Source organism: Hippocampus bargibanti, linkage group LG19 (assembly GCF_051943395.1).
Source record: "Hippocampus bargibanti isolate YZ-2025 linkage group LG19, ASM5194339v1, whole genome shotgun sequence".
Taxonomy (NCBI): domain Eukaryota; kingdom Metazoa; phylum Chordata; class Actinopteri; order Syngnathiformes; family Syngnathidae; genus Hippocampus; species Hippocampus bargibanti.
The window spans coordinates 3952570-3972118 of NC_142752.1; the positions used below are offsets into that span (position 1 = coordinate 3952570).

Below are 19549 nucleotides of genomic sequence, written 5' to 3' on the forward strand. Positions count from 1 at the left end.
GTACTAGTACTAGTACTAGTATTCGTATTTGTATTAGTATTAGTAATTGTATTAGCATTAAAATAGCAACTGCTGTTATGCTATTCGTCCACGAGATGGAGCTACTTTAAATGGAATACAATACAATACAATACAATACAATACAATACAATACAATACAATACAATACCGACTTCAGTAGCCGTTTACAGCTTTTGGCAAGTGCAATGCTTGGTAGCGACAAGGCTAATAATAACGTCTCAAGTGACCACAGCCAAAGAGAGAGAACAAATCATGGACGGGAAATCGGAAACACGGTCTGCGCACGACATAATGACGCCCTTTATGCCCCGATGCCATCGTTCGGGTCAAAACAATCCGGGAGCAGCTTTTCGCGGAGGGCGGATTAGCGCTTGCAGAGGGTGCTTATTATTCAAAGATCAAGAAAGGAGAAAGAACAATGCCAAGGCCACGTCACTCGGCTACTGCGCTACGCTAATCCGCATATTTGATGAATAAGTCATAACCTGCGTGGGTCTTGTTTGCTTGTTCATGAAGGACATTTTGTGCCTGATTCATTTCGACATGTTTTCAGGGTTTTAAATCCTTTTTCAGGCACGGCGGTTGCTTCAGTGGACGGTCTAAGAGCTTGGGTAAAATCCCAACGCTTATCACGGCTACGCTAGCAGGTTTTATTCCTGTCAAATGAGACACCTTGGCGATTTATCAGCGACGAGGGATTAATAATCAGGCGGAATATTTGTGCTGCGGGGAATTAAAAAATAATCATTAAATAAATAACAAGATTATCAGACGCAGACAGGCCACATCGGGGCGATTATGCGTACTTATCGTGATCGTAAAGCAAGAAAAAAAATCAATTAGGAATTTCGGTCTTTACATGTTACGATTCGCTTTTTTTCACCATCATTATAACACATGGACACTTTTTTTTTTTGCTTTTTATGCGGTGTCAGCAGTGGTAGGTTTGGTTAAAGACAAGCTTACCGTTGCAAACTTGCTTGGTCAGTGAGGTCTCATCAGATTGCCAACGTCGGGATGTCTCAGGAGGGCTCCGCGGTCTTTGTTTTTCGCGAAAAGCTCTCCTCCCGACGTCAAGGGACTGATTCGTCGCACTAAAAGGAAGAGTCAACATTTAACACCACGTTGTGCTGCTACGAATTAGCACGTTTGTTCCTAAAATGAGATGAAGGGAGCATCATGTGGATATGTCGCGGCTTGGAATTGAAGCGGATTTACAGTACGTGGGACAGGGGATGTGAGACCATCTGTTTTTTTCAATGGATGCTAGAGCTTTGTGTTTGCTTTTAGCATTTAGCTTGTAGCAGATGTGCACATTTTGCCATGAGGTCCCTGATCCACTGGTGAAAACGATGTTTTGATTCTTTCCTCTTTCATCGAGAACTGCTTCATACAACAAAGAGGATGCGGAAAGTGCTTGAAATTGTCTTTTGTGTCATTTTTTTTTTTCTTCGTTGTTTTGACTTCAAGATGGCGCCCACAAGTGTGGCTGCCTTTACAGCAGCTCCTGTATTTTGCTTTTCTACTTCTTCCTTTTCTTTCCTCGTACTTTCATCACTTTGCTGCTATGAAATGTAAATTTCTCCACTGCCAGACTAATAAAGGCTAATCCAATCCAAGTCAGAAATTACATAAAACGTACTGTATTTTCCAAACTAGAAGGCACTTGGGACCTTCCAAATATGACCTCTTTTAAAAATTGTTTTCATCTTTCGGGCGCACCGCATTATAAGACGCATTGAGTAGAAGCTAAAATAGTAGCTTCTGTTATGCAATTCATCCACGAGATGGAGCTATGCTAAAGACAATGCAATGCAATACAATGCAATACAATGCAATGCAATACAATGCAATACAATACAATACAATACAATACAATACAATACAATACAATACAATACAATACAATACAGAAGCTGACAATCAAATCCTTTTAGTTTACGAATGTAACAGAATTAATCAATTGTATTCTAAAAATATTACTGGGAATATTTTGTCTAGAACATTTTGTAACACTCTGAAAGGCTTTTTTTTGTCACTTTCAACAGCATGACAATGTCATTCATTGCTTTATCGTTTATATTCTTTCGTTACTAGGTAACCATAATTGAGAAAACGGATCATGGATGATGCCGCCATTGTTAGTGCAGTCGTTTCACAAGAGCCGCAAACCCCTCCAGCCGCTTTATAGCTACGACGTCTGTCGTCTAGTTCGTGGAATGTAAAGAACGCATAAAGAAAGCTTGCTTATAGTCTGAAGTTGTAAATCTGTCAATGGGAAGTTGCATAGCAACAAATCTAAGGATGAAACTGATAAAACCGAATTTCCCTCGGTGTAGGGAAAGCAGCGTGAATCTGGGGGGAAAAAAATGCTTATTTTATACCAAATTTACATGTTTTTTCTAAAAAGTATCATAAGCAGACATCAGCTAAGATAAGTTGCACTACTATTGTGTGACTTTGTATCTTACTTGACTTTTTTTTCGCATCTGAAGACAATACAAGCTTTTTTTGTTGTTGTTTTTTTATGTCAACAGGAAATTGTGTTCACATGCATCAACACCAAAATGCAATACTTGAGTAGCCGCGGAATATTAACAGGATATTAATGTTAGCGCTTCGCAAAAAGTAGTCAGCAAAAAAAAAAAAAAAAAGCCATTTTCAGAGGCGATGAGCCTGCCGCGGGGCACAAACAGACGCTGCTTCAGCATCCGGTGGAAAGCGGCAAATAATGTCATACGGCTTTGCCATTGATTGAAAAATTGGACAGATTGCCAGGTTTGTTGTTTGTTTGTTTGTTTTTTGAGCGACAACACAAGTGATTGGCCTGTCAGGCGTATTATAACGTTTGGAAAATAAACAGAGCAGAGTACCCTGTTATTCATTCATTCATTCATTCATTCATTCATCTATTTATTTATTTATTTATTTATTTATGTAACTTCCATTTTATTTATTTCAGACTCTGAAAGAGTCTTTTATTTTGAAAAATCAGTCTACGGTATATCACTCTCGACGCAGGTTACCGCTAAAAAGAAACCTGGGAGCTAGCAAAAATGAGTTTAAAAAAAGGACTTTTATTCGTGGCGTATCTTAAATCATTCGCTTGGGTGCCGATAAAGCGCTGGTAATGGCCTCTGGCAATATTTTTCCCTTACATGAGAGGGCAGCATTTGCCTTTTTTTCCATGTTAGCACTTTGTTCTAGCTTCAGCTGTTGTTAAAGCGCTACATAAACTAATATTGCATTGTATTTTGGACAGCTGCCCTCATTTCAAGCTCATATAACTCCACACCCATATCATTTAGGAATTAACTTTTTTTCTGATGAAAGAAGAGAGTCTAAGGTTTCTTACACAAAATTGAAAGTTTATGTAGTCATACAACTCAATATTATGTGGGTCCTGGAATTCAAGTGACAATGACAAAAACCCTGGCACAGTTTGCCAGTGAATGAGTTAATTTGAAGGTTTAAATGTTACCATCGCAACCAGAGCTTGTTGTGATTCATGTTTTTTTTTTAATTCCGCTTAGAAAATACCAGAGCAGGTAATATTACATAATTTGGTTGTATTTATCCATCATGACTTAAAAATATTGTATGTAACCGCTGTCGTCTGAAAGGGTTAAACATCCACTATTCTTCAACTTTGTGGCACTTGAATAGCTTGGCAACGCTAATTGACTCGTCAGTCAACGGCGAGCGTAAAGGCACGCCGGCCGCTTTGGGACGTGAACGTTATTTACGCCGAACGAGGTCAAGAACTTGAGATAAACGTGTCGTTGCATTGTATTGTATTCTCTAGAGCATTTCCACCAATAGAACGATCGAAGCTTTCTCTGTGTGTCATGTGGTTGGAGATAACGCGACTTACTTACACGGGTGCTTCTTTTAGCTTCCACGACGTTGGAGGACTCCTGCCTGCGCTGAGGTCACTTCCCTCCACGCTTTCATGTCTTTTTTGTGTCTCCTCCAGTTGGCGGGCTTCATCTACGCCTGCTACGTGGTCAAGCTCATCTCGGAGGAGGAGGACAGCTGTGAGGTTACACACACATACACACAAACACACATTCAAACTTTAGCTCTTGAGGGAGCAGAATACCAACAGCAAATTTGATTTCATGCGTACGTGGAAAATATAATGACGACATTTTTACAATCCACCGAGAAAATAGATATACCGTGAGACCTCAACTTACGAACTGAATTGGTTCTGAGACAGAGTGTGTAAGGCGAAAAGTGTGTATCTCAAAAAAAAAATCCCATAGGAAACCATTAAAATGGGAATAATCCGTTCCCGGGTTTCCATAAAATATACTTTTCAACTAAATAAGCCTTCAAACTACACACAACATACCTTATTCTATGTATAATAAATGTGCTATTGTATTGCAATGAAAGAAATACACTGCATTGTATCATAAAGTCACTTTATTTACATTTGTGATGGTCATCGATGGCTTAATGGAATGGCGTTGGAGGTCGAAGGTCAAAGGGAATTGTTGTTTGGGAAGAGAGGCGCATTACATGAGGACTGTAATTAAAGAAATAAACTGTGCTGTAAAATAAAGTTTTATTGACCTTTTTGATGGTCGTTGATGGCTTATGGAAGGAGAGTCACCTTCCATGTTGGTAACTTAACCTCTGGTGCTGTTCGGTCGTGTGCTTCCGCCGAAGATCACTCCGCCAGCCGTGGTGGGTGTGTATTATGAAAATAGTGCTTATTATAAGGTTTAATTTTCATAAATTTGACGTTTGAAGTTTGTAAGTTGAGGTGTTTGTAAGTTGAGGTCTCACTGTAATAATAATACATTTCATTTATAAGCGCCTTTCAAAACTCTCAAGGTCACTTTACAGTCACAGGATAAGTTTTTAACGCGTGGGCTAAACAATAATTCAGTGTGTGTGTGGGGGGGGGGGCTAATGCTCACCGAGGGCCCTCGTGAACATTACGAGCTGCTGAGGAAGCTAATTAGTCTGATTATTATTCTGCTTCAGTTGGCCATATTCTAATCAAATTGTATGACACACACACACACACACACACACACACACACACACACACACACACACACACACACACATAGTAGGGCTCAGGTTGTGTGTCAAGACCGCCGGACTGCAGTATGAGTCAGCGGGGAAAAAAACTGTACTAATAATAAAACCCGCGGTGTGTAAAAATCGGGAATTCCGACAGTGGCGCTGATTGACGGTTTAACGATCAGATTGGCGTGGCGTCCGCCGCCCGTGATCCGATGACAACACCGACGGACAAAAAAAAAAAAAAAAAAAAAAAGATTAGCCGGTCGGTCGTCCTGTTGTTTTTTTTTTATTATCAGTTTCGTTCATGAATACCTGAAAAGGATTATTGGATTACTTGCGATAACTCCGGGAAGAAAGTCAAGAAAGTGACGTGAGGATAAATATGTATCCTTGTACAATATATATTTTTACTCTGTTTAAATACAACCGACACCTCCGGACAAGTTGTGTCCATAATTTGTAAAATGACCTCAAATGACTTCTACTGAGCGTATTTTACAAAGATTCAACGGCATATCACTATATTTTACATTTTAAGACTCGCGCTGAATATTCAGGAAGTCTTGTTTTTGAGTTGGTGACGATTCCTGACGTGACGTCACTAAAGGAACGCCCCTGACCGAGAGTGTAACACACAATGCATTTTGGGTACTTTGTTTGGTCTGAAAACTTCGTGTTGATCTTCCTTCTTTGCATCGGCATGACCGATAAAATGAAGAATCCCATTTAACTCATTCACTGCAATTCTAGAATTTATTCTGGAATTGAAAGTATGACATGAAGCACCATTCCTGAATTTGGGGGTGCAGATAAAGTGCTAGTCAGACCTCTGGCAATTTTTCCCCCTTCCACAAGGGGGCAGCATTTCCCTTTTTGTCCATGTTAGTGCTTTGTTACACCTTTGGCTGTTGTTAAAGCACTATATAAATCAATAGGTGCATATTGTATTGTATTTTGCACAGCTGCCTCCATTTATAGCTCATATAAGTCCAGACACATTTATGTAATTTAGGAATTAACTCTTCTTTTATGAAATTAGATAGTCTAAGGTTTTTTACGCTTAATTAAATGCTTATATAGTCCTAAAACTCAATACTCTGTGGGTCCTGGAATTTGACTGACAATGACTATAACCCTGGCACTTGAATGGTCACATTTTTGCACATTGTCTGGCAGTGAATGAGTTAACTGCTTTTTTTTTTGTGACGACTCCATTTCACACTACAAATAAATCGTGTACGGCGCGGGTGGAAGTGACTTTTAAGGAGCTCTCTGACATCAAAGTGAAAAATAAAGCAGCAGACTGATGCAAGCAACCACCTGCCGGCTGCTCCATCCGAGATAATTTAGGGGCTGGAGCGTACGTGCGTTCCCAAGGCGTCGTAAATAAATGGCCTCGGCGCGCACGCCAGCGCGTCCTGATACTCAAATAGGTTTTGCAACACACAGCGAGAAGACCGTCCAAAGGGCAGAAGTTGCCACGGGATAATAAATGGACGCTTTTCCTTCTCTGTCAAGTTGACTTTATAGGCGGATTCGACTCGTACGGTTACCAGGGGCCTCAGAAGACCTCCCACCTTCAACTACAGCCCATGTATATGTAAGTAGCAGTCAATGTCACTCCTAGGCCTTCAGTAGTGCTATGTCTGAATCAATCAGCTGCGAGTGTGGACGTCCACTAGAGGGTGCCATTGGCCAGATAATAACATGTCAAACTTAAGAACTACTGTCATTTTACTGTTCAAATTTTGACTATGAACGTGTGGATTCATGATAACCTCATTCAATTGCAATATTATTTGCTATATTTGCTAGCTTCGAAGCTATCCAACCTTAATAGTGTCCGTCTATTCGTGAAAAGTCCATCTTGAAAATGGCTTTAACAGTATGTCTGCATTTCTTCCTCTCCTTCAGCCATTTTGGGTTGACAAACCTGCTATTAAATCAACACAACAATATATTTGCTTATGCGGCTTGTGTGCTAGCTTCAGCCAGTATGCGCTTATCACTAGCGACATGTGATACTATGATTGGCTAGCCAATCATAATTTGCGACAATTCTGACGTTGCCAGTGCCTTCCAGCAGGCCTTGGGTTGCCAACTCGAATTATGATTGGTTAAAACAGTAGTTTCAACGACACCTATTTTATGCGATAGGGCCTGCAGAATGGATTGTGAAGGCGTAAAAGTCGATCTCTGACACTGCTAACAAATGATAGCTGAAATGTGATTGCTTAAATACGAAAACACACATTTGGAAGCGGCACAACGGGGGAAAATTTGGAAAGAGAATTTGGAATTATTTAATAAGAGTTCGTGGACAAAATATAATTCACATGGGTCTGTGATTCAGATATTTTTAGGCCAGCAAAGAAGGCCTTGCAGGCCCACCATTGGCGATTACAAAGAGCACAAAGCATTTCATAAAAGATCACAACCACCCACCCCATATTTTTATCGCATCTAAGGAATTTCATTTTTCCCACACCCCCCAAGGTCTTTAAACGCATCATTTCTCAATCTACAAAAGTCATCCTTCCCAGATGGACACACTACAAAATGAAGCTTCACTTGCCTTTTTCTGTCAGGAAAGGATTCACTTTTAAAAATATTTAGAAAAAAAAACTAGGCTGAGCTGAAATCACATCCTGTTTTCATGCGTTTCAACGCTCCCGTGAAGATCACGATAGTGAAAGGAAGAACGGAATAAATCAAGAGGAAAAAAGAAATAAAAGGCCCAGGACGCAGTTTGATGTCGCCCTGTTGGGGGCCTTAACGCCCATCGTAAATCATCGGCCCGCTTCAACGCGGCAACACTGACACACTTATAACACTTACAGTGACACACGCACCGACACACCATCAATATGCTCTCATTGTTCCCACAGCTGTTGTTCTTTCACTTTGCTTTTTTATTGACTTTAGCCAGAGGGACCCATAAATTGTTATGTCCCGGAGGAAATATATCTGTTTTTTCACGCATAGCCCCCTCTGGTGAAAACACGCACACACACACGCACACACACAAAATCAATCAGTGATTTTATCCGTTTTTAAAAAAGACAACTCTAATTTATTCCAAATATTTTAGGAAAAAAAGAAAGTTAACGACGATTGTAAATGTCTCGTTGTTTTTTTCCTGCAACATCATCATCATAACAATAATCATACCCAATCGTATTTGCCTCCCCCTGACAAACCAATGCACAAGCAGAATGTTTGTTTTTCGTGTGTATCATCATCTAAATGTCTCCATTTCTATATTTCCAGGTCAAAATAATACGAGGAGCTGCCTTACTACATCTTGGTTTGTTTCTAATGCTGGCAAACAAGGACACTTTTGGTTCCTGCATCACATTTTCTGACTTCCTTAACGCGTCGCGTGGACTGCTGATGGCGCGACAGTGTCCTCTAGCGGTAGGAGACCAGAACTACAAGGCATGGAAATAACCCGCTTTCATTGGCTGGTGGTTTTTTTTCAATCGTTTTGTTGTGTTTGTGGATTAGTAGATCACCTGGTTGGCTTTTTTTTAGTGCCTGACAGACTTACTGACACCAATGGTACGACCAACTAAGGAATGATAAAATATATCCAGAATTGTTTGGATTCTGGATGTGACTAAAGACAATGTTAAAAAAAAAAGTGAATTCTAATGTTTACAGTTCAATGAGGAGACAAGCAAATGCGTTTTTTTTTTTGTGTGTCGTTGTTGGGCCTCTGCTGTCTAATTCGTCTTCCGGCAACAAGCAGCAAGCAGAGTGTCAAAGAACAAGATAAGAAGCAAACATCCACAAACCATTAATGACAATCACAAACCCCCTTTTTCACACCGTCTGAGAAAGCCGACAATGACCAACAGCTTCAACGATCAAAACCTCACCAAGTATAAATAATGAAACTTCAAGTCTGTAGGTAAATTAGCATTCCATGATACACTAAATTGCCACTATAGAATTTCCTCTGGAGGTTTACCGATGTGCACCACAACGTATGTCAGGAACGCAAAGTGTGAACGCCTGCTAGCTGGACATTTTGGACTCTCGGGACCAAAACATTGTAGGCCTTCCTTGTTTACCATGCAACTCTTGTACACGGAGGCTTAAAAAAAAACGTTCCTAAACGGATCCAGTCCTCTATGGAGGTGACTGGTGAGGACTTTAGAACAGAATGTGTGTGTGAGTGTGTTTGCATGAGGTGTCACCAAGCTGTTTGCATATTTACTACCCTCATACCGCTCATGCGTGACTTATGACTAGCTACGACGCTACCCGTCTTCAATGTGAACTTTGTTGTTTTTCTACACTACTGGGAAATGCCCACACGGATAGTTTCAAAATAAGAGGAGAAAAATATTTAATTGTGACATTGAACTTGTAGGTTTTTTTTTTCTAGCTGACTAATTATGTATGATGTCGTGCACAAGTGGCCCCCGTGTTTCATGTGAGTGTGTGAAGTTAGAAGGTGTTGCGTTGAAATACAAGTTTGATTTGTTCTCTGACAGCGCTTGCAACTCAAAACTCTTGTATCTCAAATTGCGGATGGAACTTTTTCTGGTATAAACGCGTCTTGCCTTTGGCGCAGCAATAGACGTTTTGCTAAATTCACATTTGGCTTTTACCACACCCCTCCCCCCAAAAAAAAACTTATTTTTATGATGAATTGATGTAAATTAGTTATTTTATAATTATGAATTCAGATTGTGAGATTGGAAGCTATTTCCTCCTCCCAAAGTAATTATTTATTATGGAAACACTAACAGAGCCCTGTGGCACTCCTCTGCTATGCCATTCAGTCAGCAGATGGAGAACACAACCACCAGTTCAGCAATTTAGACTGGATGTAAAATATAAAAATAACATTTGACAAAAACAATAGTAGAAGTTGACCTTTAATTGTAATTACTAGAAACTTTTAAAGAGCCAAAAACTGCCTTACGATCGCTTTAAGTTATTACATCAATACATAGCAGTGCTCAAAATTCATTTTTTGAAGACTTTGAAACCCTCATTTAATACTTTTTCGAATATTATAACCCATATGTTCTATTTAAAACTATATATTCTGTACTTAAACATTCACCAATTCATCATGCTAGGTCACGTGACAAACAGGAGTGACTTTTACGTCCTCTTGTGGGCGTTTTGCGGTACTACAAGTAGAGTCAACGCGTGACGTCAGCATTGCTGACGTCGACCAGGAAGCCGTGAGCAGTTGTTTTGTTTTGGTGCCGAAGTTGGTTGACCACCAAGGAGACTTTGACAATGCGGCGGACTGACGCCGTGCGCAACAAATGGGTCAAGAGCGCCCGGTGATGGAAAATGACGGTCATGAGTCTCGCAGTGGTAAAATGCCGACGCTCATCGGTGCTTTGGAAGCGGAAGAGAAGGTGAAATCGTCACTGGGAACTAATCAAGTGGAGGCGTCGCTTCGAAATGATTTGGACATAGGCAAGTTCTTGCGGGACGACGACAAAGAACGACGCGTTGAACAACAGGGCGTACTGGATGAACAAGTCGAGGGAGAGGTGGCTGCGGAGGACAACAACAATAATAACTGCAATGGAGGAGGTGGGGGCAGCAAAGGAGAGGACACTGTCGACTTTCTGAGTGGCAGTTGGCTGGCTTCGGCGTCCCCCCTGACCGCGCCGGTCCAGACGCTCGGATGCAGGGCGGTGCCGAGGCCGTCCACAGGGACAACGCCGCCGTTCGCGACGACAAAGGACGACCGGGACAGGCCGGGTTACAAAACAAGCCTCTCTTTGCCGAATTCACCTCGTCTGACTTTGGTGGACTTCAAATATTTTCTCTTTTCGACTCGAAAAAAGAAAAACGTGACACCGGTGTTCCAAGTATACTTTCTGACCCGACTTCAAGCGCGAAAGAACATATTTACTGTGATGTCTACTGCATCGCCAACGAGCGACACCATGACACTGTTATAAGCGAGGTGATATACGGGTCGGGCGAGGAGCTCGTTTTACACACCGCGGAAGACTTGGTAAACCCTTTGCACGAGTCTTCCTTTAGCCGTCGTTCATCGCAGCAGGGGGGCGTGGATGGCACCGCCGGAGCTCCACCCTGCCGGGTGTGCCTTGACGAAAAAACGATGGCACCCTTGCCATGTTGCCGGAAGTTGGTGTGTGACGAATGCCTGACACTGTACGTCACCTCCCAGGTGGGTAACAAGTGGGCTTGGCTTCTATATTTGTTTATTACAATAGTTCTTAATAATAGTAATACATTTCATTTATAAGCGTCTTTCAAAACTCAAGGTCACTTTACAGTCACACGAGAAGTTTTTCTGTGGCAGAGCAGCGACAGCCATACGCGCCAGCGTTCACTCCACCCGGAAGTAACTCAAATGGATAGAAAGCTAGATAACTAGCTAATAAATAGATAATAGATCGCTAGCTAGCTGGGAAGATAGCTAATAGATAGCCAGCTAGCTAGCCAGATAGATAATAGCTAGAAAATGATAATAATAATAATACATTTCATTTATAAGCGTCTTTCAAAACTGTCAAGGTCACTTTACAGTCACAGGATAAGTTTTTCTGTGGGTGAGCACTGCAGCCACACGCGCCCACTCAACCCGGACGCCACCCAAATAGACACAACGCTAGCTAGCCAGTCAGTAGAGAGCGAATAAATAACAAATAGAAAGCTAGCTAGATAGCTACACAGCTAATAGATAGATAGACAGATAGCTAACTATCCATTTGGATATTATTCTTAAAATATCACAACATCACATGAGTGAATCTGACCTGTAATAGCTTTTCACTCCTGAATACGCCCCACTTTTGAGTTATGTAAACACATAAATAAAATAAACCGGCTTTCATAATCCATTGGGGCAAAGCTAATTACAGAACCCTTCCCATTCCCAGAATGATAAAATGTGTTGGTTCTTTGTATTTGTGCTTCATGGCACAAGGAGGTTTGCTACAATGGCCGACATTTACTTCTGGACTTCCATTTATGTAACACTTAATCGCATGGTGAATTATGAACCGTTTCCTGTCTCCCTGACGCTTAATTGCATCAAATCCTGAAACGCATTCAAATGATTTGATTGTGCAGGTCCAAATGGGCAAGGTGCGCATCCGTTGTCCCATCTCGGAGTGCAACGGGATGCTGGCGAACGCGGCGGTGGTGTCGCACCTGGCCGCCGGCGAGGATATGCTGAGGTATCGTTACTTCCTGGATCTGAGTCAATTGGACGCTAGCACCAAGCCCTGCCCTCGCTGTAGACACTTCACCTCCCTCGGCCGTTCCAGCCCCGCGCGCGTCGAGAATAAGTACAAGGTGAGGGAGGGAATGTTGGATTGCGGAGCCGCCATTTTGGGGCCAGACGATGCAGATCGCACTTCTTTTATAAACAATGAAACAATTTTAAAATATATGTTTTGGTTATGAAACATGGCGTGAATAAGGGAAATATTTCTTCATTTGATTTTTGTCAATAGATTTTTGATTATAATGATAAACTGTATCCATTATAAACATTATCAAGGGAGAAATATATCTAGCCAAATACCCGATTGTATTTAAATATAATAATAATAATAATAATAATAATAATAATAAGTCAAGGCACTGCAGCTGTGTATACTTTATATTTCATTTATTTTAACCCTTTGACAGAAACACACATTAATTTTTTAAAAATCAAAATAACATCAAAACAGAGTATCAAATAGATTGAAATGGAGTATATAATTAACAATAATATCATTATATATAATATATATTATAATAATATATAATAATAATATATAATAATATAATTGAATTGGCGTAAATAGGTTAGTTAGGAATGGAAAGGGATTTTTTTGTATTTTAAGCTAAAATATACAATGTACTAATTGTCCCCAAAAAAAGGTGTATAATTAAGAATGCAATTTTAATATTTTTTAAAATAAATGTGTTCATATTTTATCATGATGTAGAAATTGTGTAGTATTTTAAGGAGAAACAACCCAAAAATTGATTACAGCCTTAAAAATGTTCCTATCATGTGACTGTAAAGTGTCTTTGAGAGTGTGCTTAGAAATAAAATGTTTTTTTTCTTCCCTTTTTTCCTTTGTCAATTCTTCAATGGTCAATGATCAATTTTTCAATGATCCATGATCTAGTTTTTATTCTATTTTATTTTTTAGTCATTTTTATGAATTTTTATTCTTTTTATTCTTTTTTTATTTTTACTCTTTTTTTATTGTTTTTTTATATTTATTCTTTTTTATATTTTTTTTTGTTATTCTTTATTGTTTATTCATTATTTTTTATTCTTTTGTTAATTCTTTTTTTAATTCTTTTTTTAATTCTTTTTTTAATTCTTTTTTTAATTCTTTTTTTTTAATTCTTTTTTTTTATTCTTTTTTTATTCTTTTTTTATTCTTTTTATATATTCTTTATTCATTTTTATTAATGTTTATTCTTTTTATTCTTTTTTGTTTTTACTCTTTTTTATTATTGTTTTTTATTTTTAAACTTTTTTATATTTTTTTTAGTTTTTGTTATTCTTTATTGTTTATTCATTATTTTTTATTATTTTTTATTCTTTTGTTAGTTCTTTTGTTAATTCTTTTTTTATATTATTTTTATATATTCTTTCTTTATTCTTTATTCTTATAATGAAGAAGATTTGGCGATAAACGGTAAAGCTAAAATTTAGGATCGTTACATTTGCAAGAAATAAAATAAATACATTTTTACATTGAAAGGGGCAAAAAATATTAAACAATGACACTCGATGACTGTCATGGTGCAGGTGCTGTGCGGCAGCTGCCAGTTTGTGTGGTGCTTCAAGTGCCACGCGCCCTGGCACCAGGGCATCAAATGCCGCGACTACCGCAAGGGCGACAAGCAACTGAGGAGCTGGGCCTGCGTCATCGAGCGCGGACAACGCAATGCTCAAAAATGCCCCAAGTGCAAGGTATTATAAGCCACGCCCCCTTGCTATATTTTGCCGGACTTTTATTTTGTACAAATTTGCACTATATTTCGATTTTTTTGGACACTTTTTTTTCATATTGTATGTTACTTATTGCACTTTGTACTCAAAAAGGTGGCCCAAAAAATTAGAATATGATTACAGTGATACCTCGATTGAGGACCCCTTGCCTTACCAACTTTTCAGTTTACGAACGTTAAATTTATGAACATTTTACCTTGGCATACGAACTTTTTTCGTACACGCAGCTGCTCAATGAGTGATGTGTCGTACGCGATGACAGTAAAATGGCAACCGACTGTTTTTGTCCTTTATTCCCCGCCCCTAGTCTTTGTTAAAGCCGCATGATTGGTCAAGAACACAGCAGTGCGGGGAGGTGGTTTAAACATTAAAGAGACAAGCAGACGACAGAGAGAGTTTCAACTTTGATAGTTGAAAGGCAGAGTGTAGACTGCAAGGTTAAAATAGCTCATCAATCAGGCTCCACAAACAACCCGCACAAGCCATCTGTACACTTGATGCAAAAAGCTATCAACCCAGCTAAAAAGAACACAATTGATGAGGAACTAGATAAAAATATCACAGAGAAAGCACCTACAAGGGATCATTCCTCAAGAAAGAAGAAGGTTACGTTCCTCATCAAGTGTTTAATGCTGATGAACTCCATTCCATCAAGCCATCAACGACCATCACAAAGTGAAATAAAATGACTTTATTATACTGTACAGTTTATTTCTTTAATTATAATACCATCGCACATTTAGTATACATACGATAAGGTATATTTTGTGTCGTTTTTGCTAGTTGTGTTAAGTAGTGCAGACGAAGGCGGAAGTATACGCCGAAAAACGTAAAGTAATTGAACACCTAAAAAAAAACACTGTCTGGAAGAAAATAATCTGTTTAAATTAGTAAAAAATTATGTTTTATGGGGACCTGGGAACAGATTATTCTCATTTTAATGGTTTCCTATGGGAAATTAATTTTTGGGATACACACTTTTCACATTACACACTCTGTCTGGGAACCAATTCAGTTCGCAAGCCAAGGTATCACTGTATTATTATTTTCAATTATGTTACACACGTCTAAAAGCAGAAACTAGCCAACGCCAGAGTGAACTTAAACCGCTCGCTCTCTTGTTTGTTTGACTGCAAAGTCCAGTAAGCTGTTGTCAGCTTGCACTTAGTTGGGCTTAGTGCCCATTTACAACCCGAGTGGGGAGCGGGGGTGGGGGGGGGGGCATTAATGGCGCACTTGTGCACCCTGGATGGATTGAAAGCTGTCCGTATTTGTGCGTAGATCCACATCCAGCGCACGGAAGGATGCGATCACATGGTGTGCACGCAGTGCAACACCAATTTTTGTTACCGCTGTGGCGATCGATACCGTCAACTCAGGTAACGTTTCTTTTGCAAAGACCGACGTCATTCAGTGCATGAAAACAATGTTGACATTCATTGGGAAACGTGTGAAATGAATGACAAATTCATTAACTCAAGATTAACCTCATCTGATTGCATAATGAAAAAGACATAAATTAATGAATGAATATAAATAAATAAATACAAATATACATATAAAAATAATGAGAAATACATAAACGAATGAATGAATTTAAATAAATGAATAAATAAATACAGACAGACAAATAAATAATATAAATACATGAATAAATAAATCAATACAAATAAATATATAAAAATAATGAAAAATACAAAAATGAATGAATGAATGAATATAAATAAATAAATAACTAAATAAATAAATACAGACATAAATAAATAATATAAATACAGGAATAAATACATCAATACAAATAAACATATAAAAATAATGAGAAATACATAAATGAATGAATGAATATAAATAAATGAATAAATACAGACATAAATAAATAATATAAATACATGAATAAATAAATCAATACAAATAAATATATAAAAATAATGAAAAATACAAAAATGAATGAATGAATGAATATAAATAAATAAATACAGACATAAATAAATAATATAAATACATGAATAAATAAATCAATACAAATAAATATATAAAAATAATGAAAAATACAAAAATGAATGAATATAAATAAATAAATAAATAAATACAGACATAAATAAATAATATAAATACATGAATAAATAAATAACTAAATAAATAAATACAGACATAAATAAATAATATAAATACAGGAATAAATACATCAATACAAATAAACATATAAAAATAATGAGAAATACATAAATGAATGAATGAATATAAATAAATGAATAAATACAGACATAAATAAATAATATAAATACATGAATAAATAAATCAATACAAATAAATATATAAAAATAATGAAAAATACAAAAATGAATGAATGAATGAATATAAATAAATAAATACAGACATAAATAAATAATATAAATACATGAATAAATAAATCAATACAAATAAATATATAAAAATAATGAAAAATACAAAAATGAATGAATATAAATAAATAAATAAATAAATACAGACATAAATAAATAATATAAATACATGAATAAATAAATCAATACAAATAAATATATAAAAATAATGAAAAATACAAAAATGAATGAATGAATGAATATAAATAAATAAATACAGACATACGTAAATAAATAAATAATATAAATACATGAATAAATAAATCAATACAAATAAATATATAAAAATAATGAAAAATACAAAAATGAATGAATGAATGAATATAAATAAATAAATAAATAAATACAGACATAAATAAATAATATAAATACATGAATAAATAAATCAATACAAATAAATATATAAAAATACAAAAATGAATATAAATAAATAAATAAATAAATACAGACATAAATAAATAATATAAATAAATGAATAAATAAATCAATACAAATAAATATATAAAAATAATGAAAAATACAAAAATGAATGAATGAATATAAATAAACAAATACATAAATAAATAAATACATACATACATAAGTAAATGCATGAATAAATGAAAACAAATAAATGATAAAAATAAATAAAGACAAATAAATAAACAAACAAACAAACAAACAAATAAATAAATAAATAAATAGTTTTGGGGTCAGTGGCTCTCATTTTTTCCACATGAATTTCATCCTTTCCACCCCTTGCTTTTGAGGTCAGGTATTTCGGGGATCACACGTCGAACCTAAGCGTGTTTGGCTGCAAGTATCGCTATCTGCCAGAGAAGCCGCATCTAAGACGCTTTATCAGGGGTTCCATCTGCGGTGAGTTTTTTTTTTTGTTTCTTTTTGCCTGTGCGTGTTGTTGTTTTTCCCCCACCCTGAGTTGTAAAATGTGCTGCGATGGTTTGTTGTGGTTGTGGGTCAGGTGTCAAGTTATTGTTGGCGCCACTGGTCCTGTTACTAGTGCTAGTCTTGGGAGCCGTGGCCCTCGTCATAGGTAACCGCTTGCTATTTGAGTCGCACTGGAAAATGCACTCTCAGAAGATTTAATTTGGGGAAAATAAGATTATTTGTTTTCTTTAAATCTTTAAGTGTCCAATTTCATTGTACAAATATCGCGGTTTTTTTTTAACTAATGGAAATATTGGCTTTTTATGTCTAGAAATTTGATTATTAATATTTATAAGCGGGGTTAAATTTTGGTAACAAGGCCCATCTTAAAAATCATTCAGAAAAAAATAACATAAATTAACTTAATCTGTTTTATTTCTACTAAATATTAATAAACTAATCTGAATTTTAGTCATATTTTTTATTTATGTAATTTTTGCCCAAAACAAAAATAAACATTACTTTATTTTGGAACGATGAGACCTTTATTATTATTTAAAATTTCATTTTCTGTGTAGCTCTCTCTCTCTTGTTTCTATTTATAATTGTATTTTATTGATTGCATTCTATTTGTGATTATATTTTATTTATTATAGTATTGTCTGTGACTATAAAGTGTCCTTGGTAGCTTTGAAAGGCGCTTAAATGTAATGTATTATTATTATTATTATTATTATTATTATTGGATTGGATTGGATATGCCTTTATTAGTCTCACAGTGGAGAAATTTACATTTCACAGCAGCAAAGTGATGAAAGGAATGAAAGTAGAAAAACAAAATACTATTAAATATAATATAAAATATTATGATTATTTTAATCCCTTTTTACGTTTTTTTCTATGACAACTTTTTTTTTTTTCACAATCACGTAAAAACATGACCCTAAACGTTTTGGCTTTGCGTATGATCAAACTACGACTTTTCTCGCCAGCGTGCTCACGGTGCGTTTGTGTGCAGGTGTGATCGCCTACCCAGTCTACTACGTGTACAAAAAGAGGACGAAACGGCGCTCTTGACGTCAATCGGAGTGCAAAAATAAAGTAGAAATGAGATGGTACTCAGGGAACTACGGGGAACGCGGAACCTTTTTGCCACATTTTGCCAAAACGGCAGCAATTCCAAGCGGTAGCTATTCTGAGTCCCATGGGTTATATTTAGAAATACAGGTGTGTGAGCTGAGAAGTCATGCCAACAGGAACTACACGCATAACATACATTATCTGTCATTAAGCTTAACACAAAATACTTCATTGGAAAGCCAGACTGCGGGGTCGGAAAAATGAACACGGAATAAGTTAGCAAGTAATGATAGAGAAAAATAGGTCAAAATGTTTCGCAAAATTTAAAATTGGGACGTTGTGATGTAAGAGCAAAAAAAAAGGTGGAGGAGGAAAGAAATAAATTGGTATATTACAGGAAATAAGATGGAATGTGTGGACGTGTTGCAGTGGTGAGAAATTTTGGAATGGCATTCAAAAAAAAAATGTTACAAGAAAAGTCGTCATGTTATGAGAAAAATATGTTACTATGGCGGAAAAAAGTTGCAAAAGTCCTTTATATTTTTTTCTAGTATAGTTTCAAGGAAAAAAAACATTCAACTAAAAAAAATCCAAACAATGATAATTTCAACTTTATTCTTCTCGGAATTACAATTTCGGAGGCCTGTCATTTATTGTAACTTTTTTTTTAATGTTGTTGGTAGAAACGGTACCTATTGTTAAAATTGCAAATGGCCGTTTGTATGTTATAAAAAAAATACACTGAAATTTCCATGTACCGGCTGAAAATGACCCAACCCAATATTACTGTACTTTTTGCACATATTCAACAAGTTAAAGCTTATTCACAATTCAATGACCTGTACATACAATACGATGGACAAATATGAATACTGTACTAACGTTGCACTACAACAGACATCTTGAAAGTCTTATATAGCGGCCATGTGACCAATACTTTCAATGAATAAGAGAATAAAAGACTACATCACTCTGGTGAGACATTTGCTGGACTGTTTTGTTACAACTGCAATTGCAGGTTGTGGTCAACAGAGGGCAGCAGCGTACAGCGGCACGGACGAGTCAACACACTTAACGCACTCGAGTTACAATAATGGACGGCGGGCGCCCTCTGGTGGCGGCGATTGGGACGGAAGTAGAGTAATGTACAGTACATATTTGTCCCTTATAGTTGAGAGTT

The 19549-nt window shown here is 36.9% G+C and overlaps 2 protein-coding genes across 3 annotated transcripts in view; both read left to right on the top strand.

The window, feature by feature from the left end:
• nkain2 (sodium/potassium transporting ATPase interacting 2) overlaps nucleotides 1-9581 on the top strand; it is a 44116-nt gene extending 34535 nt beyond the window's left edge. Inside the window, exons 5-7 of one of the 2 annotated variants that reach the window (XM_089022606.1) lie at nucleotides 3998-4058; nucleotides 6583-6664; nucleotides 8335-9581. In XM_089022606.1, coding sequence (XP_088878732.1) covers nucleotides 3998-4058; nucleotides 6583-6664; nucleotides 8335-8344 — 153 coding nt within the window. In that variant the 3' untranslated portion in view covers nucleotides 8345-9581. Of the gene's footprint in view, nucleotides 1-3997; nucleotides 4059-6582; nucleotides 6669-8334 lie in introns of those variants that run through there. The other variant, XM_089022607.1, reaches the window with a different exon arrangement.
• A 580-nt stretch (nucleotides 9582-10161) lies between these two features.
• On the top strand, nucleotides 10162-18634 carry rnf217 (ring finger protein 217). The gene is given in 8 exon segments (XM_089022598.1): nucleotides 10162-10697; nucleotides 10700-11239; nucleotides 12148-12372; nucleotides 13838-14002; nucleotides 15323-15420; nucleotides 17177-17280; nucleotides 17384-17455; nucleotides 18308-18634. Coding segments are annotated over 8 exon segments (1605 nt in total). The 5' UTR covers nucleotides 10162-10355; the 3' UTR covers nucleotides 18367-18634.
• Nucleotides 18635-19549: the final 915 nt, after the last annotated feature.